The sequence below is a fragment of the Chiloscyllium punctatum genome, chromosome 46, assembly GCF_047496795.1.
Source record: "Chiloscyllium punctatum isolate Juve2018m chromosome 46, sChiPun1.3, whole genome shotgun sequence".
NCBI classification, from domain to species: domain Eukaryota; kingdom Metazoa; phylum Chordata; class Chondrichthyes; order Orectolobiformes; family Hemiscylliidae; genus Chiloscyllium; species Chiloscyllium punctatum.
In genome coordinates, this window is record NC_092784.1 from 32,906,972 (window position 1) to 32,932,730 (window position 25,759).

A 25,759-nucleotide genomic window follows, 5' to 3' on the forward strand; every position below is an offset into this window, starting at 1 on the left:
AGCCAGGGAATTCCTAGAGGCATGGCACTCATCCACAGATTCAATCAATAATCACATCGACCTGGACCCGATATACTGGCCACTGCAACGGACAACTGGAACTGACAACCGGAAGCGGCAGATTCAAACCACTATAAAAGCCGGAGGAAAGATCACAGAAGTTCTTCACAGGAGGCTCCCAAGCACTGAGGATGTCACCTAGACAGGGGTCTGCAACACAAATTCCCAGCTCGGTAAACCTGTATTAGTAAATGAAAATTGATGAGATTGAAGGCGGATAATTCCCCAGGGCCTGATAATCTACATCGCAGAGTACTTAAGGAAATTCCCTAGATATAACGGATACATTGGGTGTCATCTTCTAAGATTCTTTGGACTCTTGAACAGTTCCAACAGACTGAAGGCTAGCTAATGTAATCCACTTTTTAAAAAGGGAGGTGGAGAGAAAACAGGGAATTATAGACCAGTGACTCTGATGTCAGTTCTGGGCAAGGTGTAAGAGTCCATTATAAAAGATTTTATAGCACAGCACTTAGGAAACAGTAATTGAATCAGACACAGTCAGCTGAGATTTCAAAAATCCATGAAATGCCCTTGACAAGTTGGGTTAAAGACAATCTCAAGGCATTCTGTCTATACATTAAAAACAAGAGGAAAACTCGGGAGAAGGTAGGACCACTCAAGGGTAAAGGCGGGAACTTGTCCTTGAAGTCAGAGGATGTGGATGAGATCCGAAATGAGTACTCTGTATTCACCCAGGAAAAGGATATGGAGGACAGTGAGATTTGTGTGGAGCAATACATCACAAAATTTTCGATCAAGAAAGAAGTGGTGTTGGGTCTCTTGAAGGGCATTAAGGTGGATAAGACCCCAGATTGTTGAAAGAGGCGAGAGAGGAGATTGCTGATAAAGATCTTTGTATCCTCGTTAGCCAATGGAGAGGTCCCGGAGAACCGGCAAGTAGCTAATGTTGTTCCTTTGTTCAAGAAGGGAAAGAGGGATAATCCAGGAAATCATAAACCACTGAGTCTCACACCAGTGGATGGAAAGCTACTGGAAAAAATTCTTAGGGATAGGATTGACATGCATTTGGAAAAGCATGGCCCAATGAGGTACAGTCAGAATGGCTTTGTGCAGGGCAGGTCATAGCTGACTAATATGAGTGAGTTTTTCGAGGTGACGATGAAAGGGATTGATAAGGGGAGAGCAGTGGATGTTGTTTACGTGGATTTTAGTCAGGCTTTCAAAAAGGTCCCTCATGCTGGCTCATCCAGAAGGTTAAGATGCATGGGATCCACGGTGACTTGGCCACGTGGATTCAGAATTGGCTTGCCCATGGAAGGCAGAGGGTAGCGATGGAAGGGTGTTTGGCAGGTTGGAGGTCCGTGACTACTGGTGTTGCATAGGGATGTGTACTGGGACCTCTGCTGTTTTTGATATGTATAAATGACTTAGATGAAAATAAAATGGGGTGGGTTAGTAAGTTTGCAGATGATACCAAGATTGATGGAGTTGTGGATAGTGTAGAAGGCTGTCAAAGGTTTCAATGGGATATAGATCAGTTGCAGATATGGGTGAAGAACCAGCAAATGGGCGGCACGGGGGCACAGTGGTTAGCACTGCTATCTCACAGCGCCAGGGACCCGGGTTCATTTCCCACCCCAGACTGTGTAGAGTTTGCACATTCTCCTCGTGTCTGCGTGGGTTTCCTCCGGGTGCTCCGGTTTCCTCCCACAGTCCAAAGATGTGCAGGTCAGGTGAATTGGCCATGCTAAATTGTCCATAGTGTTAGGGGCAGGGGTAAATGTAGGGAATGGGTCTGGGTGGGTTGCGCTTCGGCAGGTCAGTGTGGACTTGTTGGGCTGAAGGGCCTGTTTCCATACTGTAAGTAATCTAATTTAATCTAAATGGAGTTTAATTGACTAAGCGTGAGGTGTTGCGCTTTAGGACAGCAAATGTTAGGGAAAAGTATCGAGTTAATGGCAGGACCCTGAACAGCAACAATGTACAGAAAGGTCTTAGGATTGAAGTGCATAGCTCCCTGAAAGTGGTCACGCAAGTAGATAGGGCTGGTAAAGGAGGCATGTGGCATACTTGCCTTTATTGGTCAGGGAATTGAGCGCAAAAGTCACAATGTCACATTGTAGCTTTATAAGACTTGGTTAGGCCATGCTTCGAGAATACTGTGTTCAGTTCTGGTCACCACATTACAGGAAGGATACAGAGGTTTTGGAGAGGCTACAGAAGAGGTTTACCAGGATGCTGCCTGGATTCCTAGAAGGAGAGGCTGGAAAACCTTGGGTTGTTTTCTCTGGAGTGGTGGAGGCTGCAGGGGGACTTAACCGAGGTCTATATAATTAGGAGATGCATCGATAGAATTGATGGTCAGAATCTTTTTCCCAGAATTGAAATGTTTAATACTAGGGGACATTCATTTAAGGTGAGAGGGGAAGTTCACTGGAGATGGAAGAGGCAAGTTCTTTTTAGACAGAGTTTTAGGAGTCTGGAATGCACTGGTGGAGGCAGAGATAATAAGGGCATTTAAAGGACTTTTAGATGAGCGCATTAATATACAAGGAATGGAGGGATATGGATCAAGGGCAGGCAGGAAGCATTAGTTTGATTTGGCTTCCTGTTTGGCTGAAGGGCCTGTTGCTGCACTACACGGTTTTGTGTTCTATGTTCTACAAAGAAAATAATACTTCACAAATCTACTGGGAATGTTCGAGGGTGTAATTAGTGGAGTTATTCGGAGGAACCTGTGGATGTGGTTTATTTGTCAAAAGCCTTCAGAAAATCCAAAGTTCCAAATCAGAGACTAATGTGTAAAATTAAAGCTCATGAAATTGGGGCGAGTGTATTGAGATAGACAGAAAATGTGTGAGCAGACAGACAACAGAGTAGGAGTAAATGGGTCTTTTTCTGCATGGCGAGTGATACCTAGTGGGGTCATGCAGGGGTCAGTCCCAGGACCCCAGCTATTCACCATATATGTTCATGAGCTAGAGCAGGGAATTAAATGTAATATCCCAAAGTTTGCAGATGCCACAAAGCTGGGTGGAAGGATGAGTTGTGAGGAGGATGTAAAAATGTTGCAGTGTGCTTTGAACAGGCTGAGTGAGTGGACAAATGTATAGCAAGCGCAGGATAATGTGGATAAAATGTGAGGTTATCCAGTTTGGTGGCATAAGTAGGGAGACGGATTATTATTTGAGAGGGGACAATGTTCCACGAGATTTATCCTCATGCACTAGTTGCTGAAAGTAAGTGCGTAGGGGCAGCAGGCTGTAAAAGGCGGCAAACTGGGTGTTGGAATTCATAACAACTGGCCCCGAGTATAGAAACGTGGGTGCTTTTATACCAGGCACTGGTGAAGCCACACCTGGAATACTGTGTACAGTTTTGTCTCCTTACCTGGAGAAGGATGTTCTTGTTATAGAGGGAGAACAAGGAGAGTTTTTACCAACTGATTCCTGACATGACAGGAATCCCTTAGGACTGAGATGAGGAGAAATGTCTTCACTCAGAGAGTGGTGAGACTGTGGAATTCACTGTCACAGAAAGTGGTTTAGACTAAGTATTTAAGTGTTTTCAAGAGGGAGGTAGATATAGCTCTTGGTGCTAAAGGTATTGGAGTAGCAGGATTAGAGGATTGAGTTCTATGATCAGCCATGATCATAACGAATGGTGGCACAGATTGGTGAAATGGTCTATCCCTGCTCTTATCTTCTTTATTTTTATCTTATTCTCAGATGCAGATAAGAGAGGATTGGAATTGGAAGCAAACTGGTTGAATTTTCCAGGCCACAATTAGGGGAGTAATGGACATCAAAAGAGTTACGAATGTACCAAGACAAAGAAGTGAGCTTCAGGGACCACACAAAGACTCAAACAAAGAGCATGGCTCATCCCACAGAAAGGCCAGGAGATCTAATGACCCTTAATGGTTCCACAGCAGCACCTTTTAACTTGGATCTTGTGAGCAAAGTTCAAGTAAAAAACATTCAATACGAACAGAGGTTCAGACAGATGCAGAATGGCGGTGGAGGATGGAGAATGGTCAGGGCCTTTGATCCTGGAAAAAGGAAAGGACATCTAGGATGACCTGGTGAGAGGATGAGGCACCGGGGAACTGGACAACCTGGTCAGGGATGAGGTATGTGGGAACTAGCTGTCCTAATATAGAGAGAGTCTGGAGGTACTGCTGAAGGGATAGGGTGCTGTAGGATTAGATGTCCTGATTCTTACATGGGGGTGAAAGATACTGAATGAAAGGAAACAGCCTGAACCAGGAAACTGGAAATACCTAAAGCAGCAGAAGGCTTTGGAAAAGTTGCAGTTAGAAGTCAGAAGAGACTGGATGAGAGAAAAGGGTTGAGAGTTTCAATTCATCTTAACACTTGGTGCAGTAAGTCAGGATGGAAGATTCAGCATGGTGTGCAGCCAGGAGCTTGCAGTCTTACCCAGGCATGTTGGTGGATGGTGTCTGCCTGCCCTCAGAGACAGCAGCCATGTAAGATGAGGGGCTATATGTTCCTGTGGAATTAATAGCAGGAAATGCTTTCCTCAACAACCGACCCCACGTGGCGATGTTAATATTCATCTGAGGAGCTCGAAGGAAAGCCTTCCCTAAAACACAACACATCAGGGAGCAAGTTAGTGGGTTTAGTGAGTATATGCATCATTTACGACAGCTCCTTCAGCCAACACACTCTGGAGTATACAGCCAGCCAGTCTTTGCCTCAAAACATCTCCTAACGATTCCTTCTACCCTCAATCCTTTTGCTTCACTCTGGTTCAATGTCTATGTTGCTCCTTCTTTATTCTGTACCCATTCTCCAATGCTTTGCAAACATGGGAGTTGCTGCAGTTTTTCCAAGCATCTGAATGAAGGAACAGCGAATTATTACAACCAAGTTCGCTGGTAACAGTGTGTCTGGTGGCAGATTAAATAGAGCAGACGAGAGAGCAGCAATTGCAAAAGGCTACTGACAGATCAAGAAAGTGGACAGTACAGTAGCAGATGCTGGAATAATGGAAAGCTTAAAGTTGAATTATGACCCATGAAGGATAATTCAGAGAATTTTCTAGTTGTGAGAAGCGAGAAACTGTGCAGCACAAATAAATGTACAGGGTCAATTAGATAAGTCACTAAAAAACTAATGGAGGGGTATAACTAACACTGTAAACAGCAATGTCCTTTAATGTTCTAAAGAACTACAAGATAGTTCAAAGTAGTGACACAAGACAAAACGAGATATAAAGCCACTTAAGGAGACATAACAACAGATGAAAAGAAATTTGTTCAAAGCAGTAAATTGTAAGCAGGGACTTGAAAGAAGAAAAAGAGGTGGCGAGGTTTCAGGAAGGGTTTCCAGAGTTTCAGACACAGCTGCTCAAGGCAGGAAGGGAGCGGTGGATGTTAGCCAGAACTGAAGCATTGTTTGGTATCTTGGAAAGTTACAGGTGGGATACAGAACTAGGAAGGTGAGGGGCCTAGGAATAAGGGGATTATCATTTTAAAATCAAGACATTGCTGGTCTGAATAGAATCATAGCCTTTATCTCTCAATGAAGCCAGAATACAAACAGGGAGAAGTTATGCTCCAGTTGTACAAAGTCTGAATTAGACCTTATGGGGAGGCTGTGTTCAGCTCGGAGCTCAGGAAGTTCTTGGAGTGGGTACAGCAGATTCTCGAGAATGACCCTGCAGATGAAGTTACAAGGAGTTGACCAAACAAGGCACCACTTCATTGATGATCAATGGGAGGAATCTAATTCGGGAATTTTAGATGTTTAAAAGGCTGAGTTGAAGCAGGTGGTGCCAAGTTCTGTCCTCTGGTCAATGAGTTCAGAACAAGCAACGTAACATTTAAAGTTCAGCTAGGCCACTCAGGACCGATGAAGGGTTCTGACGGAAGGTCATCAATCTGAAAGGTTAACTGCATCCCTCGCTCTGCACACTCCACCTGACCCACTGAGTATTGGAAACATTTTCAATTTTCATTCAGTGCCGTCTCAAAATGTATTTCACCCAGCAAAGGCCGGTAGTCATTTGGAACACTTGTCAAACAGTTGTTGGCAGGGATTCACTCAAAAATCAAAATTTAAACTTCAGTCAGGCTCAGTTTTTAAAGGACTATAATACTAAAACAGTTACAACACAAAGATACAGATCAAGCACAATCCAAATGAATGGTGGAATAAATTTGAGGGATTGAATAACTGGCATCTGTTCTGACCGAGGTGGCATGGGGAATTTGTTCAGTTCCACTATTAACTCTCCTTTTCAAGGTTGATGCATTCAGAATCACAGCAGCCAGATTAAGAAGAGGGTGGTGTGTATTGTTCTTTGAATTCTATCAATAATTATTTGGTCGTACAGAATTTCAGCATTGCTGAAAGATGATAAAGCTTTCATCTTTCATTCGGCAGAACAATTTGTTGTAGATATCACTTTCACAGAAAAACCCACTACACCACATGAGCAGTGAATCCTGCTTGCTTGGTAAGTGGACTACGACGCAACTGGTACAATGAAAATGTACCAGTTAATGAACACCAAGCTTTGTTTCACGCTTCAATCAGATCGGTCATGGCCTTGCACTAAATAATCAACCACAGAATGGCTGTCAGTTGTTTTGGTGAACTGAAACAGGTGCAGGGTGTATGGAGGAGAAAGTGCATCATTTCTTCAGCAATAGTCAAGTTCTGAGTTATATGAGGGAGTTGGTTTTCATTTGGTACTGTTCCACAAATAACCAGATACATTGCATTCACAGTTAGTGGGCACGACAAATAATTAAAAGTATCCTCTGGAGCTGACAGAGGGACCAAGACCTTCAGGAGGTTAGATATAAAAGGAGCCAGGCTGAAACTCCTGTTCTTTTTTATTCACTGGCAGGACATGGGCATTACTGGCTGGGCCAAGCATTTATTGCCCGCCCTTAGTTGCCCTTGAGAAGATGGTGGTGATCTGCCTTCTTGAATCACAGCAATTCACATACGTCGGTTGGTCTACAATGTACTGAGAGAGGAAATTCCAGGACTTTGCCCCAGTGACAGTGAAAGACTGGCAATATATTTCCAAGTCAGAATGAGTGTGGCTTGAAGGGGAGTTTGTAGGTCATGGCATTCCCATGTACCTGCTGCCCCTTGTCCTTGAAAATGGAAGTGATAGTGGCCCACTATATCCAAGCTGACAAACAAACGCCACCCATCGACACTAATCTCATCTCCCTACACTTGGTCCACAGTCTGCTGTGTCCTGGCATTTTAAATACTCATCCAAATATTTCTTAAAGGCTATTACAAAAATCCATCTGGTTGACTAATACCCTTCAAGGAAGAAAATCTGCTGTCTTTAACTGACTCCAGAACCTCAGCAAAGTGGCCTTTGAAATGACTCACCAAGTCACTCAGTCCTCAGGCAATGAGGAAATGGCAACATATGTTGGCCTTGCCTATGACACCCACATTCAACAAAGGAATTAAGAAAACCTGAAGTGCTATATGCAAGGTTGGGCACATTGAAGCATTATTCTGACCAGGTGGGCTGGTGGAGTGCCTGACTGATGGCAAAGTTACCATTTGACTTTTGCTGTCTGCTACAGGAGCACATCGGCATCATTGAGCTGGCATCCCTTCTTAAAACAGGAAGAAAGTGACATTCAGGAGGGTTGTGTTCCTGACGGTTTGTGAATGATGTTCTGAAAGAAACGACATGCTGGTGGACCACAGAATAGAGTCACTTACAAACATTAAAGCCCGCAGGAGTAAAATGGTAAGGTATTTTAGCTGTGACATCAATTAGGAGGTAGAAAGCAAAGTACTGTGGTAACTGTTTGATTTTTTTCAGACTCGAGGGATGTACACATGGGCTCCGAGGGCTCTTTAGTTGGAGTTAGACATAAATGTGAATTAAGTTGAAGGAAGGTAAAGTGAAGCAAATTAAAGTTGAAGTTAAGTTAGACAAAGTAAGAAGAAAATGTTGCAAGGAATGTATATTTTATATCGACTGGTACCGAAGGAGTTAAATAAAGAAGGAGTTGCTTTACTTAAGTCTGAGTCAAGTCCCTGTCTTTTGTCTGTCAAACAAGGGAAGAATATTGGAGTAAAAAGATTGAGAACTCCATTCAGGCAACAGTACTGTCTCGAGATGAACTGCATTAACACATCAGGCTCCTTCAATAGCACTTTCCAAACCTGTGACCCTAATCACCCAGAAGGCCAAGTGGAGCAGATATATGGGAACACCACTACCTGTAAATTCCCTTCCAAGCCACATGCTGTCAAGATCTGAATTGCATTGAATTAGCTTTATTGTCACATGTACTCAAATGAGTGCAGTGAAAAGTTTACACTCTCAGCATTACGGTGCCACCTTGTGTACAAAGGCACCTCGGTACAGATAGCATCTGAGGAGCAGGCAAATCGACATTTCGGGCAAAAGCCCTTGGCTTATGCCTGAAATGTCAATTCTCCTGCTCCTCGGATGCTGCCTGACCTGCTGTGCTTTTCCAGCACCACACTCTCGACTCAGATCTCCAGAAACAGAAGTCCTCACTTTCACCTTGATACAGATACTTCAGGTCAAATTCTTAGGAAACAAAAACAAATTCGAAAAGTAGAGAAATAAACAGTCCATTATTCTAGGTCAGAGGAATTAATTAGTAAAATACAGCAGTAAACAGGTAAGGATATGACCGTTACTTCACTGTCATTGGGGGGGGGGCAAACTCCTGGAACTCCCTTTGTAAAGGCACCACAGGCCCATCTGGAGTGCAGTGATTCAACAGGCAGCTCACCAGCACCTTCTCCTGGAACAGTTAGGGATGGGTACTAACTATCAGTGACACCCACATCTCAGGAATGAATGAAAGAAAAAAAAACTGAGTCACCAACACTGAAAGTAACCTGGTCCGACAGGGAAATTCACCAAAAGAGACTGAAACGGTCACACTTTACCTTGCTGTTTGGAGAAAATCTTCTTCTGTCGTTGCAGCTTGGGTATTCGTTCAATCACAGGATTAGAAAATGTGACCTGAGAATAACAACAACAACAACATTGTGGAAACCAGGAAATGTTATAACACTGAAAAGATAATCTGCCATAAAATTAACCAAGCACTTCAACTGGATAAGCTGGAAGCACATCTCAAAAGCCTAAGTTTCTGAACAAAAAAAGACTTGCACACATCTATACACAGACCGAACAGGTGAAAGCAGATAGATAGATAAGGAATACCAGAATTCCCCTCGCCCTCACACTCTCACCAACCCTTGTCCATGCAGGTTTCCTTCACTTCAGGTTTCCACACTCTCCCGAGCTATTTTACACACACACAGAAACAAATACCACCTCTTCTCTACTCACACGTATACACACACCGACACACACACACACCCAACTCAAACTGCACATGCATGCATTAGTACATGTTCCCCAAGAACCCTGCACAGCCCCTAGCCTGCACATTTTTATCTCTGCACATATGCACACATGCAATTATCCCTGCATACACTCTCTCCCCTCGACAAACCCATCTCTAGCACACCCACTCACTTCCAATGTTGCATGACCATATACACCCCTGTGTAACTAAATGGTATCAGTAGAAGTTCAGTTGAGCTCTGTGCCCTAACCCAGTGCTTTAAAAATCTATTTCATTGGTCTCTGATAAGTTGATAGCAACACAATTAACAAATCAGACTAGAGCCGGTGCTGACATACTCTGCTCTGGGTCCTCCATTCTAAAGCTGTTTGACCCCCATTGAGAGAGAGAACGGAGCCCAATTTTCTCCATTTAATAATGGCCTTTGTTTTCAAATAGCCTTGGCCAAACCCTCAGTGTCAGGTTCATTGGGAAGGGGAGAGGAAATTCAAACATGACCTGGAGTTGAAAGCCTTCGTGTTTCACATTTTTACAGTCAATATGACATGGTGTGATAAGGAAAACGTTATAAATGCAGGTCGTACCTGAAACTGAACCAAACATCTTGAACTTGTTTTTGACTGAACATTGACTTTACACGGGAAAAGGCTCTGGGTCCAAACGAGACAGAAACATGACATGAACAGAGTGGTGCAGCTCCACAACTCGATGGATTGAGACCATCCTCTGCTATCTTTCTAACCAACCTGTGCAGAGACGTTACTACACGCTTCTGGAACAGGAGGGACTTGAGCCTGACCCTCCCAGTCCAAAGGGAGGGCCAGTACAACTGCACCAGAAGAGCTATAATCAAAGATCTTACTTTGTTTTGCTATTTTTAAAAATTAATCTATTTTTCTAACCAACCTGTTCAGAGATGTTATTATATACATCTGGAGCAGGTGGGACTTGAACCCAGGCCTCTTGGTTCAGGGAAAGGGACTCTACTTCAATGCCACATGTGGAGCTAAACCATAGATGTGAAGTCAGGCCTCCTACGTGAGACGGCCTGCTCTCTGCTGCACCAATTGGGCTGTACTGTAAGTGGCCAGGAATGCTGGACAGACAATCCCAGTCAGTGCCTGAACCTAATGCTGCCTAACCTTTATACATTTCTACACAACTGGTATCCAATCATTTGAAGACTGAGTGCATGATTAACTTAAAACCAAATCTTATCCTAATTCAGCATCATGAAGAGCTGAAGGGGATAACTCCAATATTTATCAAATGCTTGGTTACCAAATTAGCATGAATGAATTTCCAGCATTTGAATATAGGTACCTTCCATGTAACTAATGCAAAACCCATGATCTCGCCTCTTCCAGGGAAGCAGAGAGATGAGCCCTTTCCCTAGTGTTAGGGAAATCAAAGCCTAAAGACTCCTGCTTCCGAGTCTGGTCTGAAATGAGGGCCCAGTCAGGAAGTTTAGGTCACACCATTTACCAGCTGAGACCCCAAAATGCTATGTCAGGCTTTCTGAACCCAAATCTCATTTCCTCGCTGTTTCGCCTCCTCGAACCATCCCCTATCTTCCTCCCTCTTCCCACTCTTTTGGCCCACAGCCCCCAGTCCTCCATTCACCACCCCCCCCTTTTTGCACTCCTCACTCCTGCCCACCTTACTTTATTTATTTTCCCTCCTCCCCACGATTCCACCTTTCTCTTGCAATCCCTTGCCTGGATCCAATACTGCTTTTGAGAGTTTTGCTTTCCTCCCAATGTACAACTTTCTGGTTACACTAGTGTCAGAAATACCACCCCGAAGGTATTGATATGCATTGGGTCTTTAAACTGCATCAATCCCCTGTGGTTTCTGTCAATGAGGGAGCACAGGGGAAGGAAGCAGGAGAGGGGTAGCAAGGCCAAAAACAAGACAATCTTTCTAAAGACTTCCAACAGCAGAGTATGGTATGTACCTCTGTTAAGAGCACCCCCTGAGGTTCCAAATCGAGCTGGATTTCATGCCGTTGGTTATCCAGAAAGTCTTCCAGTTTGAGATATTTTAAGGCACAGAGAGAACGCCAGTCTCGCCAGTAAACACTGATCTCCAATTCCCGAGACTGCAACATCAAAACAAATTCATTAAAATTCAAACTTGCAGCTACATAAAGAAGAACCCAGGAATCGAGCAATTCTTCCATCATCCAATCTAACGGCCCTCTGAAAGGCTCCAGAGTTTTACCTGTACTCTCTCCACCTTCAGGTATCAGGTACAGAGCTCATCGAGTCATTCTTGACCAGTTTTGGACAGGCTTACACTGCAACATTTGATAGAACATTCCCGATTCTACAGTCCAAAACAATTTTGTCAATGGTGAACAGCAATCAGTCCAGGAGAAGGTGAGGGCTGCAGATGCTGGAGATCAGAGGGGAGAGTGTGGAGGTGGAAAAGCACAGCAGGTCAGGCAGCATCCGAGGAGCAGGACAGTCAACATTCGAGATGAAGAGCTTATGCCCGAAATGTCGATTCTCCTGTTCCTCAGATGCTGCCTGACCTGTTGTGCTTTTCCAGCACCACACTCTTAACAGCAATCAGCCCAGCACCATTTCCAACCTTGCCCCTGCCTGAATACCCAATTTTAACTCCAACTTTCTGTTCTACTTCTTGCTTCAACTCCACAAGTTCTGAACTTGAGGAGTCTGCCAGTTAGCACCTATCAAAGATCTTCGGAAAGTCCATCTACTGCATTGCCCCTTGGTTACTTTTGCTGCAGGAACTTCCTCAATGGTGAGACTGCAGAGCCCTAAGAAACAGAGGGATCTGGGTGCCCTCATGAATGAATCACAAAAGGTTAGCACACAGGTCCAGCAAATAATTAAGAAAGCTAATAAGACAGTTATAACTTATCATGTGGGGAACTGAATACAAAAGTAGGTACATGATGCTTTCGTTATAAAGAGCACTGGTGAGATCACATCCGTGCGCGGTATGATGCTGAGTAGTGATAACTTCATTTAATAAAAGGATGTAAATGCGTTAGAGGCCATTCAAGGTTTACCAACCTAACACCTGGAGTGAGTGAGTTACCTCGTGAGGAAAAGTCAGAGCTGCTCTGGTTTTAGTAGAGGAAGAGGAGACTTGATTCCTGAGGAGGTTTGACCAGGAAGATGCAGAGAAGATGTTTTGTCTTAAGGGAGAACCGAGAGCTAGGAGTCGCTGTTTAATCATCACAAGTCACCTGCTTCAAGCAGAAAAGATTCTTTTTTCTCTCAGAAGAGCGCGGGTCTCTTCCTGAAAAGCTGGTGGAAGCCAAGTCCATGAGTATTTTAAAAGGTGGAAGTGGATAAATTCTTCAATAAAACAAAGAACTGTGGATGCTAGAAATCTGAAACCAAAACGGAAAATGCTAAAGAAACTCAGGTCTGGCAGGAGTGGAGAGAGAAAACACAATGAAAAAATGGTCACAAGACACAAAATATTAACTCTGCTTTCTCTCCACAGATACAGCCAGACCTGCTGAATTTCTCCAGCAATTTCCGTTTCTAGTGTGGATAAATTCTTGTTCAACCAAAGGGTGAAAAGTTATCAGGAGTAGGCAGGAATGTGAATTTGAGATTGCAATCAGATCAGCCTCAGAACATAGAACAGGAGAGCACAGGAACAGGCCCTTCAGCCCATCGTGTCTGTAATAACCATAATGTGATTCTAAACTAATATTCCATCTGCCAGCACATGGTCCATATCCCTCTATTCTCCATCTGTTCTTGTTTCTATCTAAATAACTCTGAAACATTGTTAACATACCTGCTTCTGCCATCTCCCCTGGCAGTATGTACCAGACATCTACTAACCACCGTCACCTTAAACCGACGCTCCCGACATTTTGACAATTCCACCTTATCAGTGTCATTCTTTCACAAGCCAATATAAAACTGAAGGGATTTACGCTTGGCGATAGAAGTGACAATTCTACTACAATATCACAGGAAGGCACTTGATCATAGCATCCATACAGTGTGGAAACAGGCCATTAGGCCCAACAAGTCCACACCAACCCTCTGAAGAGCATCCCACCCAGACCCATTCCCCTGCTCGATTATTCTACATTTACCCTGATTAATGCACAATTAACAATCAAATTTTAACACACGCAGCATCTGCAACTTTATATACACACAAACCTTTAATTCAGGTCTTTACAAAGAGGCATCAAAGACAAGAGCAAGAACCACAAACTCTATGGTTAGGCTGCTGCTGCCCACCACACTTTAGGAAGGTTGTTAATGCACTGAGAACATTTAAAAGTAGAGTTCTAACAGTGCAGTGGGTAGGGATGCCAGTTAGGAGGAGAGACTGCAGAAGTTGACATTGTTCCCCTTTGAGCAAGGCAGATTAAAGGGAAAGTCAATTCCTTCAACATCATCTTGGATCTCAGATGCAGTAAACATGGAGCGCGTGTTTCCAGTGTTGGCACAGTTAATAACCAGAGGACTCAGGTCTGAGGAAACTGGTAAAAGAATAAACTGGGAGGGATTTTATACGTACTGAGTTATGATGAAGAGGAAGGCAAGGTGCCTGAAAAGACAATGAACAGTAACTTTCTAAAGACAGGCGTGTGCATACCTGAAGGGAACACATGCACAGAGAGCAGAGGAACAGGAGAGAATTCACACCAAGTCTAATGCTCCTGCATAGAGTCAGTACAGGAACGAAGGGCTGAATGACCTTCTCTGCTTTCGGATTCCACATTCTCACCCCTTTTCAGCATAAATGTCTGAACATCTGCTTTCATCGTTTATTCGATTGCACTGCCCTTCCTAAGTAATGAGGCAAAGTAAGTGTTCAAAAATTCTAATTCTTTTTTTTCACTGCCTGAGGCACAGTTGTGTGGTCAGTCTGCAACTTCAGTAACGGGGACCAAGGGAAACAATCCAGGTCCTGGAATGTCCCTGTCTATAAAGCTTTTCTGTGTAACCATTTGTGGTATTGTCTCATCGTATTGTTCCTTATCCATTTACCTGACCACACAATCGTTCACTACCACAGTTTATGTTTTTTGACAATAGAATATGGTAATTTCTCTTTGTTTAAGTGACCTCGGAGTCTTTGCCGAACCACCTCAGACTTCAGTGGATGCCAGTTGTCAAACTTACCTTCATTCCTTAATTTGTACATTGGTATTTTCATGTGACATCATTTGTTCGTATCCTTTTAAAGAATATATATTTCCTGAGCTCTATACAGCTTTTCAGTGTTTTTCCACAGATAATTTATCTTTGTGTCTTTCTCATGGTATTGCATCTGGTGTCAATGCTTCCCTTCAGTTTTCCTTCTCTAATTCCCATCTTCATTTGTTCAAAATTTGCTTTTATTTCAAACTCTTACATGAGTTTTGATGTCTCTCGAACTGTATTGTCACCTTTTACTGTTGTATATCTTATCTGGCCTAGTTTATTTCCCAGCTTCCCAGCTTCCTGGGCCGAGATATTTTTCCCCCCCCCGAGTGCCTTGGCTCAGTTCTGGTCCCCAGGAATGAAGTTGCAGACTGACTGGAGAACTACACCTCAGACACGTATTCTCCTGATATAACAAGTTGTCATAATTGCTTATTTTGTTCATAGCTGTTGGGCAAGGTTCAGATATCTGCCTTTGTCTACCCCAGTCCAACACTGGCACTTCCACATCAGGGCAAGGTTCAGTACACAGCTGACAATCACCTTTCACCTCAAGACTTACCCAATTCAGTGAGATTGGTACCAATCAAACACTGGGTAAGAATCTGCTTCAACCTGGCCTGACTTTTATCTGCCACAGAGCTACCAGTTCACAACAGTCATTGGAATGTCTGGGTTCCTGTTTCTCCATCATGCAGGTTCGGACCTTTGGCATTCCTCTGACTGATCATTCAGGAACACTGTACTGTATTCACCTCCCATGTCACCACACAACCAACTCTGTCAAACTCGCCATACCTCCTCCTGTAACAATTCCTGGGGGTCCGACACATGACCGAGACAGCACATTCAACTCTGCCCCAGAACGTTTTAGGTCCGACACCAACACTAGAGACTGAATAAAATGTAGAAGGACATTTCAGTGCAGCCAGAGTGCAACACCGTGCTATATGTCAAGCGATCCCCTAATCTGAGACCATATACCCTTGCTCAACTGGATACAAAGAATCCCATGACTGGATCTAGCAAATTAAATGTCATTTTGTGTATGATACAAATGTACTTTTATGGATGTGGGTGTGCTCACTGAGCTGGAATGTTCCTGTTCAGACGTTGCGTCACCATGCTAGGCAACATCGACAGTGAGCCTCCGGACTGATCCAGTGAGTCACCCAGAGGCCCACGAACCATGTGACCTGGTATGGTGACAAAACGTCAGAAAATGAGCCTTCCAGCTCAGCGAACAAACCTACATCCAGAAGGTCAACCTCAGCTACAAATCTTCTCCACACCTCCAGTATACTTTTATCAACGTGAAGCACTTTGGGCTATTCAGAGGTTTGGCAAAATATTTTATGAATGGATAACAATTTCATTGCATTTTTCAGCACTGATGCCCAAGGAGAATACACACAGAGTACATGATCTTCCACACACTGTACACCCCTCTGCACTGACCCCGATTCCCCACAGAGCCGTACACCCCCCTGCACTGACCCCCCCGATTCCCCACAGACCCGTACATCCCCCTGCACTGACCCCCCCCGATTCCCCACAGACCCGTACACCCCCCTACACTGACCCCGATTCCCCACAGAGCCGTACACCCCTCTGCACTGACCCCCCCCGATTCCCCACAGACCCGTACACCCCTCTGCACTGACCCCCCCCGATTCCCCACAGACCCGTACACCCCCCTACACTGACCCCGATTCCCCACAGACCCGTACACCCCCCTACACTGACCCCGATTCCCCACAGAGCCGTACACCCCCCCTGCACTGACCCCCCCCGATTCCCCACAGACCCGTACACCCCCCTACACTGACCCCCCCCGATTCCCCACAGACCCGTACACCCCCCTGCACTGACCCCGATTCCCCACAGACCCGTACACCCCCCTGCACTGACCCCGATTCCCCACAGACCCGTACACCCCCCTGCACTGACCCCCCGATTCCCCACAGACCCATACATCCCCCTGCACTGACCCCGATTCCCCACAGACCCGTACACCCCCCTGCACTGACCCCCCGATTCCCCACAGACCCATACATCCCCCTGCACTGACCCCGATTCCCCACAGACTGTACACCCCCCTGCACTGACCCCCCGATTCCCCACAGACCCGTACACCGCCCTGCACTGACCCCGATTCCCCACAGACCCGTACACCCCCCTACACTGACCCCCCCGATTCCCCACAGACCCGTACACCCCCCCTGCACTGACCCCCCCCGATTCCCCACAGACCGTACACCCCCCTGCACTGACCCCGATTCCCCACAGACCCGTACACCCCCCTGCACTGACCCCCCCGATTCCCCACAGACCCGTACACCCCCCTGCACTGACCCCCCCCATTCCCCACAGACCCGTACACCCCCCTGCACTGACCCCCCCCGATTCCCCACAGACCCGTACACCCCCCTGCACTGACCCCCCCCGATTCCCCACAGACCCGTACACCCCCCTGCACTGACCCCCCCCGATTCCCCACAGACCCGTACACCCCCCTGCACTGACCCCGGAGATACCACACATGGTACATTTGCCAGGATCAATGCCTGTGGTACCACACGGTACATTCTCACACAGCACCATGTTGGTTTTGAAACGCATGTCCCTGAACTATGAACATGGTATTGTGCATTATTAGTCCAATGAGAATACTGCTCCTCCACCATCTCCTCCAAAGCAGTGAGTACACTCTCAATGGACTGCAACAATTCAAGGAGATAGCATAACATCCACATTCTCAAGTGTAATAAATGCTGATGCAGCCAGAGACCTCCACTACTTTGAATAAAGAAAACAAAACAAATCAATGATCTTTTCTGGTGCTTATATCTCCACAGAGTTTACCAACTCCCAAACTATGAAGAGAACCCTAAAGCCTATGTTAATAGTGCCCCTCCTGTAGCCTCGGTTTAATTGTTACTTGAACAGCACTCATGTAAACAATGAAAGCAGGAAATCAACATGATTAAAAATCACAAAGATGGGCTGTGATGTGTGCTCTCATTCAGAGAGCTACTTCAAAGAATAGTGGGTGGCACAATGGCTCAGTGGTTAGCACTGCTGCGAAACAGCGCCAGAGACCTGGGTTCAATTCCAGCCTCAGGCGACTGACTGTGTGGAGTTTGCACATTCTCCCCGTGTCTGCGTGGGTTTCCTCCGGGTGCTCCGGTTTCCTCCCACAGTCCAAAGATGTGCAGGTCAGGTGAATTGGCCGTGAGAAATAGTGTAGACAAGGTGCATTAGTCGGGGGATATATAGGGTGATAGAGTCAGGGAATGGGTCTGGGTGGGATGCTCTTCAGAGGGTCAGTGTGGACTTGATGGGCCTTATGGCCTGTTTCCCCCACTGTCGGGATTCTATTATTCAGATCGCGTCCTTCAGCATTCACCTGGAGATCAGGCCTGTGAGAATCTCTGGCTGACTTGTATCTGATCAGTCATACTCACACGCTCCAGCTCCACTGTGAACGTTTGATTCCATGATTGGTCACCAACTGGTTTCCATGCTGTCTGGCCCACAACGGTATTATCCAGTTTGAGGACGGCGCTCACATCATCTGGAGAACGAGGAGGTGGTAGGTTAGAGCTCATCAGAACGACCAGCTGATCACAAAGAATATCAAGGATCAATCCTGTTCTTCCCTGGGTGCTGGTTCCAGCCAAACCTCCATTAGTCCACCCAGAGTATGTGAACTCCCACCTGCTCCCCCAATTCTGTTTAAGAAGGTGCCAAATGAAAGGCTGGTTAACAATATTGAGGCCCAGGAATAGAAGTGCCAGTATCAGTTTGGATAAATATAAAGTTGGCTCAGGGACAAAATTGCTTTGTGGTAAATGGTTCTTTTTCAGACTGGAGAACGGTAAGCAGTTGGATCAATGCAGAGAATACTGCTTTCGAGTTGATTTATATTTAACACACATTTATTATCAAACTAAGCAAATGACAATGACTCAGACATCGGAATACAAGGTGAAGTTTCAACATTTGCTAATGATACCAAACTTTGAAGGGTGGACAACAATGAGGAGGATGTAACAACTCTGAGCAGTAAGAGGGGTGCAAAAGCAACTGGTCCATGGGGCGATGGACCCTTCTGACAGACAGACAGACAGACAGGCAGACAGACAGGCAATATCGACTGAACGGCATCATGCTCAAGGATGTACAGAGTCACACAGAACCTGGGGCTCCTGGGTACAGCGCTTAGAAAATGTCAGAACACACAGAGTGATTAACAAAACAAATGGGACTTTGGGTTCATAAATACAGAGATATCCTGAGAGCAGGGAAGTAATGCTGAACTTTAATAGGGGAGGCCTCACAGCACCAGGGACCCAGGTTTGATTCCAGCCTTGGGTGACTGTTTGCATATTCTCCCCGTGTCTGTGTGGGTTTCCTCCGGGTGCTCCAGTTTCCTCCCACGGTCCAAGGATGTGCAGGTCAGGTGAATTGGCCGTGCTAAACTACCCGTAGTGTTTAGGGATGTGTAGGTTAGGTGCATTAGTCAGGGGTAAATGTAGGATAATAGAGGAGGGGAATGGGTCTGGGTGGGATACTCTTCAGAGGGTCAGTGTGGACTCGTCGGGCCCAATGGCCTGTTTCCACACTGTAGGGATTCTATTCTATTTAGCAATGATCCAGTTCACCCACAAGTAATATACTGTACCCTGTTCTGGTCACTATAATTTCGGAGGAATGTGATGGTGCTGGACACGATGGGGAGCATGGCTTACCAAGGGTGAAGGAATCTGGCTACAAGCCAACTTGGGATTCTTCTCCTTGGAGCAATGTAAATTGAAATCAAATTTGACGGAGATGTACATGTTTATGACAGATATAGAAAGATATAGAAAGAAAATCTGTTCCCGTTAACTGATGGTATAAGGGCCAGGGGGTCACAGTTAGGAAGGTATAGTAATATAGAAAATAGGAGTAGGCCATTTGGTCCTTCTAGTCTGTTCTACCATTCACCATGACCATGATCATCCAACTCAACAGCCACATGCTGCATACCCTCCATATCCTTTGAATATGATCAGGTAGGTCATGTGGGCAGCTCAGTGGCAGGTGGGATGTAATCCCAATGAAAGTGCGAGATGATACACTTTGGAAGAAGTAGCAAGACAAGGGAGTCCTCAGTGAATAGCAACGAACAGAGGGATTATGGGGTGTTTGTCCACAGATCCCTGAAGGTAAAAGACATACGGGACACCTGCTTTTATCAGTCAAGGCATTGATTCTAAGAGCAGGGACGTTATGTTGGAGCTGTATAGGACTTCGGCTAGGCAATAGCTGGACTAAGCTAAAAGTCACGCCACACCACGTTATAGTCCCGACAGGTTTATTTGAAACACACATTTTCAAAACCCCCCCACTCTTCCTTCAGGCAGCTGGTGAGAGAGAAAACATCAGACACAGAGTTTACATGTCAAAGATTCAAGGGTCATACAACTTAAACAAAGGTACTGAACAATCCTGGATGGCTATTCAATCTTTAATCAGTTAGAATGGAGATGCAGGTCTCGACTGATTAATACATAAATCACGGAATTCCTTTCAAGTCTCTGCCCCAAGATAACTGAGTTTTATCAGAATAAAGGTGAAAGCTCTGGTCAGACAAGGTATTTTAGATGTGAGCCCATGTTTCAAGTCGGTATGTATTTGCCAGACTGTTTTTATTTCCACAGGAGGAATTCATAACATTTCACATTGACTGTCTCCAAATCGTGTGCTTTGTGAACAAAATAGAATGTATCAGCATCGTACAAATTCACCACAAAGGATTGTGTGTGTGAGGGGGGGGGGGGGGGGGGAGGCGAGTGTGTCTGTGCGGGGACGGGACGGGACGGGACGGGGGGGGGGGGGGCGGGGAGGTGAGAGTGTCTGTGAGTGGGGGGGGGTGGAAAGAGAGTGGGGGGGGTGGGAAGAGAGTGGGGGGGGGGGTGGGAAGAGAGTGGGGGGGGGGTGGGAAGAGAGTGGGGGGGGGGGTGGGAAGAGATGGCCCAAGTGAGGGGGGCGCGAGTGAGGGCGCGAGTGAGGAGGGCGCGACCCATCCCTCTATCCTGTATTTCCCCCTGACTAATGTACCTAACCCACACATCCCTGAACACTATGGGCAATTTAGCACAATTCACCCTGACCTGCACATCTTTGGATTGAGGGAGGAAGCCCATGTAGACACAGGAAGAACGCGCACACCGCACACAGACAGACAGTCACCTGAGGCTGGAATCGAACCCTGGTCCCTGGTGATGTGAGGCAGCAGTGTTAACCCCTGAGCCACGGTGCCACCCCAACAGTCAGGTTCGTCCCAGCGGGGAACTGAACCCCCGGGCTGCTATGTGACAGGTGGGGACACTCACCACATGATGAGAGGTTTTGAGTCCAGGAGCAGGGATGTGTTGCTCCAGGTACACAGGGCCTTGGGGAGGCCACACCTAGAACACTGTGTGAAGGTTTGGTCTCCTTTACTGAGGAAGGATGCTCTTGCTCTCGAGTGAGGCTTTACCAGGCTAATGCTGGGGATGGCGGGACAGACGAATGAAGAGAGATTAACCAGGTTAGGATCGTTTCCCATGGAGATTAGACTCAGATATTTATAAAATTCATAACAGGGTTAGACAGGGTAGATGCAGGGAGGATGTTCCTGATGGAAGTGGTTGATGCCAAAGCATTGGATGTATTCAAAATGTGGCTAGATACAACGCTCAGGGCAAAAGGGACCACAGGTTATTGGGGTGGGAGCGGGATGGAGTTACGGGGGAGGGCAGGGTGGAGAGAGCAGGATGGGGTTACGGGGGTGAGGGGGGAAGAGAGCGAGATGGGGTTACGGGGGTGGGGGTGGGGGGAAGAGAGCGGGATGGGGTTACGGGGGGGTGAGGGGGGAAGAGAGCGAGATGGGGTTACGGGGGTGTGGGGGGGGGGGGGAAAGAGTGCGAGATGGGGTTACGGGGGTGAGGGGGAAGAGAGCAGAATGGGGTTACGGGGGGTGAGGGGGGAAGAGAGCGGGATGGGGTTACGGGGGGTGGGGGGGGGGAAGAGAGCGGGATGGGGTTACGGGGGTGAGGGGGGGGGGGAAGAGAGCGAGATGGGGTTACGGGGGTGTGGGGGGGGGGGGGAGAAGAGTGCGAGATGGGGTTACGGGGGTGAGTGGGGAAGAGAGCAGGATGGGGTTACGGGGGGGTGAGGGGGGAAGAGAGCGGGATGGGGTTACGGGGGGGGTGAGGGGGGAAAGAGAGCGGGATGGGGTTACGGGGGATGGGGGGGGGGGAAGAGAGCGGGATGGGGTTACGGGGGGGTGAGGGGGGAAAGAGAGCGGGATGGGGTTACGGGGGGGTGAGGGGGAAAGAGAGCGGGATGGGGTTACGGGGGATGGGGGGGGGGGAAGAGAGCGGGATGGGGTTACGGGGGATGGGGGGGGGGAAGAGAGCGGGATGGGGTTACGGGGGGGTGAGGGGGGAAGAGAGCGGGATGGGGTTACGGGGGGGTGAGGGGGGGAAGAGAGCGGGATGGGGTTACGGGGGATGGGGGGGGGGGGAAGAGAGCGGGATGGGGTTACGGGGGGCAGAGAGCGCGGGACGGGGTTACGGGGGGCAGAGAGCGCAGGACGGGGTTACGGCTGGGGGGGAACAGTAACCTTCAAAAGTTATTAAATTATGAGCCTGCAGTTTTTGCAACGCAAGAAGTCATCAAATAGAAACGGAGCTGAAGAGCTTGGTCATCCATCATCTTCTGAGGAAAGTTTGAGCAAGTTGACTTGAGAAGAATGAGAGACTGCCTTAATGAGACACAGTAGATGCTGTGAGGAATTTTCCTCTTGTGTGGAATCTAGAACGAGTGAGCACAGTTTAAATATTGGGGGCCTTCTATTTAAGGCAGGAATGAGGAAGAAGTCTTTTTAAAAATCGCAAAGCAATCTTTGGAGTTGCCTTTGCCAGAGGGTAGTGAATGCTGGGCCTTTGACAGATCTGGACAGATACTTGATTCACAGGCTGTAGGGGCTCAGGCAATGAAGGGAGTGAGATCACAGCCATGATCTTCTTGTTTGGCAGATCAGGCTCAAGGGCCTTGCTCCTGCTCATTCTGATCTTATGACTGGACTGAGAGCTTTGACTGAGCCAGAGAAAACCCCTTTGAAACTCACAACTAAACCATTATGACGAAAACATACAACCTCGGTTCAATGCACTCAACTGGATAACTCTTCAGATTTGATGATGAGGTTACGGCCACTGCCACTGCCACTTCTTCCGTACAGACCCCGGCTGGTCCTGCTCATGAAGGAAGTTCGACTCTCGTTGGGACTGTACGCAGGCAAAGGGACACCAGACCCACGAGATCGCCCTGGTACAGACTCTAAAAGACCCATACAACCAACAAGCCGGACCTCCAGTGTGCCTGAAACAAAAACAGGAAACAGCAAATCAACCCACTGTGCTTTATCAGGAGTCCGACTCAATGAGAAAGAGCCTGTTTCATATATTAGGAGAAAGGGAGGGCTGCAAATGATGGAGACCAGAGTCGAGAGTGTGGAGCTGGAAAAGCACAGCAGGTCAGGCAGTGTTCAAGGAGCAAGAGAACCGACAGAATTCCTGATGAAGGGCTTATGCCCGAAACGCCGACTCTCCTGCTCCTCAGAGGCTGCCTGACCAGCTGTGCTTTTCCAGCACCACACTCTCGACTCTGTTTTCACATTTTGTCCCCACCTCCCAATGTGAATTACTTCTCCATTACTTTGATCCTTACCAGTCTTTCAGATCGTCAAATTTAACAAATCAAATGTAACGTTTCAGAGACAGACCTGGCTGGAGCTGTCTTTTGCTTTAGGTATTAGTCCCAATGGGGTTTCTTTTGATACAGTGGTAGTGTCCCTACCATTGAGCCAGGAGACCCACATTCAAATCCCATTTGTGCCAGAGATGTGTCATAATGTCCGGTTGATTCGAAAATATCTGTCCTATCCCCAGTCCCTTGGGTTCCAACAGCTCGAAACACTCAGACGATCAAACAGCACGGAAAGAGGCTAGTCCACAGGAATTCTGTCCAGTCCACCTGTGCTGTGTTTTTTTTGATTATCTGCCCAATTGCTCCTTACCCAGTGGCATGCAAACTTATCACTTCTTTATGCAGCTACTAAACAAAATTATACAAGATAGACGTGAGATTTGTTTTCTCTTGGCTACCTCAGGCCTGCTGCTTGCAATTTCTACATCACTGAAACCCCAAACAGTGCTAGGGTCATGGGCATCTGTGTTTCCAGGTACTCAAGTTCAAACTCAGGATTCCTGATCTTATGGGGCAGTTCGAGTCACTGGAGTGTATCAGGGAGATCGAATTCTCTTTAGATTGCAAGTTCCCAGAGGGGGCCACCCCACAGGCAGTAAGAGCTGAAGGTCTGAGGCAATAGGAAGAGGCAGGAACTACAAGAGCCTCCGAGATGGGTGAGTAGTTCCCAATCCAGTATTCAGCACTGTGAACAGCCAGGAGAGACAACATGTCAAAGGTATGAAATCCAAATCACAGTGTTAATAAATGAAGAACAATAGAGGAGCAAGCAGTGAAAAGTTGAAATGCAATCCCGAATTGGTGACTCCGCAACTTGGGAGAGAAACAGACATTTCTCTAACTATCTCCATGATTCACTCATGGGATAATATCTCCCTGGTGTCAAAGAGCAGAACCCCACCCAGAGAATGCACAATATGCTGCAGGGCCACAACCAGTACAGTCAATGGTAATGACATAGAGAGAGAGAGAGGAGATCCTGCAGTACATCCTACCTCTGGATTAGTCCCAGTTGCACGCTATAGGGAGTACTGAAACATGATAACAGTGAGAATCAATGTGAGGCCTGAGGGCCAGTGCAGGATCAAGTGCTTCAGAGTCTCCATCCATTGGGTTCCTCTCCAAGGCAGGGATACTGAGGCATAAGGGAAGGGCTGCACCCCCACAGGATTGGGAGCAATGCCTTCAGACATAGTTCATGGGACGGCTGTGAAGAATTTCAACTAAATTAGCAACTGGGATGGGGTGGGATATAGGATACGAGATGAAAAACGTGTCGATGATTAAGAATGTTGGACAGGGTTAGGAAGGAGGAGTAACATAACAGACAGAAGCAGACAAACAGGACTGAAGAATACAAAGACAGGCTTACAACAGGATCCAGCCACGCACAAAGGGCCGTGGGTAAGGTGCACAAAGGACCATGGCTAAGGTGCACAAAGGGCCGTGGGTAAGGTGCACAAAGGACCATGGCTAAGGTGCACAAAGGACCATGGGTAAGGTGCACAAAGGACCATGGCTAAGGTGCACAAAGGACCATGGCTAAGGCACACAAAGGACCATGGCTAAGGCACACAAAGGACCATGGGTAAGGTGCACAAAGGACCATGGGTAAGGTGCACAAAGGACCATGGGTAAGGTGCACAAAGGACCATGGGTAAGGCGCACAAAGGACCATGGCTAAGGCACACAAAGGACCATGGGTAAGGCGCACAAAGGACCATGGGTAAGGTGCACAAAGGACCATGGGTAAGGTGCACAAAGGACCATGGGTAAGGCGCACAAAGGACCATGGCTAAGGCACACAAAGGACCATGGGTAAGGTGCACAAAGGACCATGGCTAAGGCACACAAAGGACCATGGGTAAGGTGCACAAAGGACCATGGCTAAGGTGCACAAAGGACCATGGGTAAGGCACACAAAGGACCATGGGTAAGGTGCACAAAGGACCATGGGTAAGGCGCACAAAGGACCATGGGTAAGGTGCACAAAGGACCATGGGTAAGGTGCACAAAGGACCATGGCTAAGGTGCACAAAGGACCATGGCTAAGGTGCACAAAGGACCATGGGTAAGGCGCACAAAGGACCATGGGTAAGGTGCACAAAGGACCATGGCTAAGGTGCACAAAGGACCATGGGTAAGGTGCACAAAGGACCATGGCTAAGGCACACAAAGGACCATGGGTAAGGTGCACAAAGGACCATGGGTAAGGTGCACAAAGGACCATGGCTAAGGTGCACAAAGGACCATGGCTAAGGCACACAAAGGACCATGGGTAAGGTGCACAAAGGACCATGGCTAAGGTGCACAAAGGACCATGGGTAAGGCACACAAAGGACCATGGGTAAGATGAGTGAGCTACAAGTTCAAACAGCTGTGGGAACAGGATGCAGCAGCAACA

General features: G+C 46.9%; 1 protein-coding gene across 1 annotated transcript in view; it reads right to left on the reverse strand.

Moving 5' to 3' along the window:
- pkn1a (protein kinase N1a) overlaps positions 1 to 25,759 on the reverse strand; it is a 197,017-nt gene that overhangs the window by 80,310 nt on the left and 90,948 nt on the right. Inside the window, exons 7-11 of the mRNA XM_072564263.1 lie at positions 22,765 to 22,968; positions 18,018 to 18,127; positions 11,352 to 11,495; positions 8,967 to 9,042; positions 4,464 to 4,629 (exon numbers count right to left, since the gene is read on the reverse strand). Coding sequence (XP_072420364.1) covers positions 4,464 to 4,629; positions 8,967 to 9,042; positions 11,352 to 11,495; positions 18,018 to 18,127; positions 22,765 to 22,968 — 700 coding nt within the window. The remainder of the gene's footprint in view (positions 1 to 4,463; positions 4,630 to 8,966; positions 9,043 to 11,351; positions 11,496 to 18,017; positions 18,128 to 22,764; positions 22,969 to 25,759) is intronic.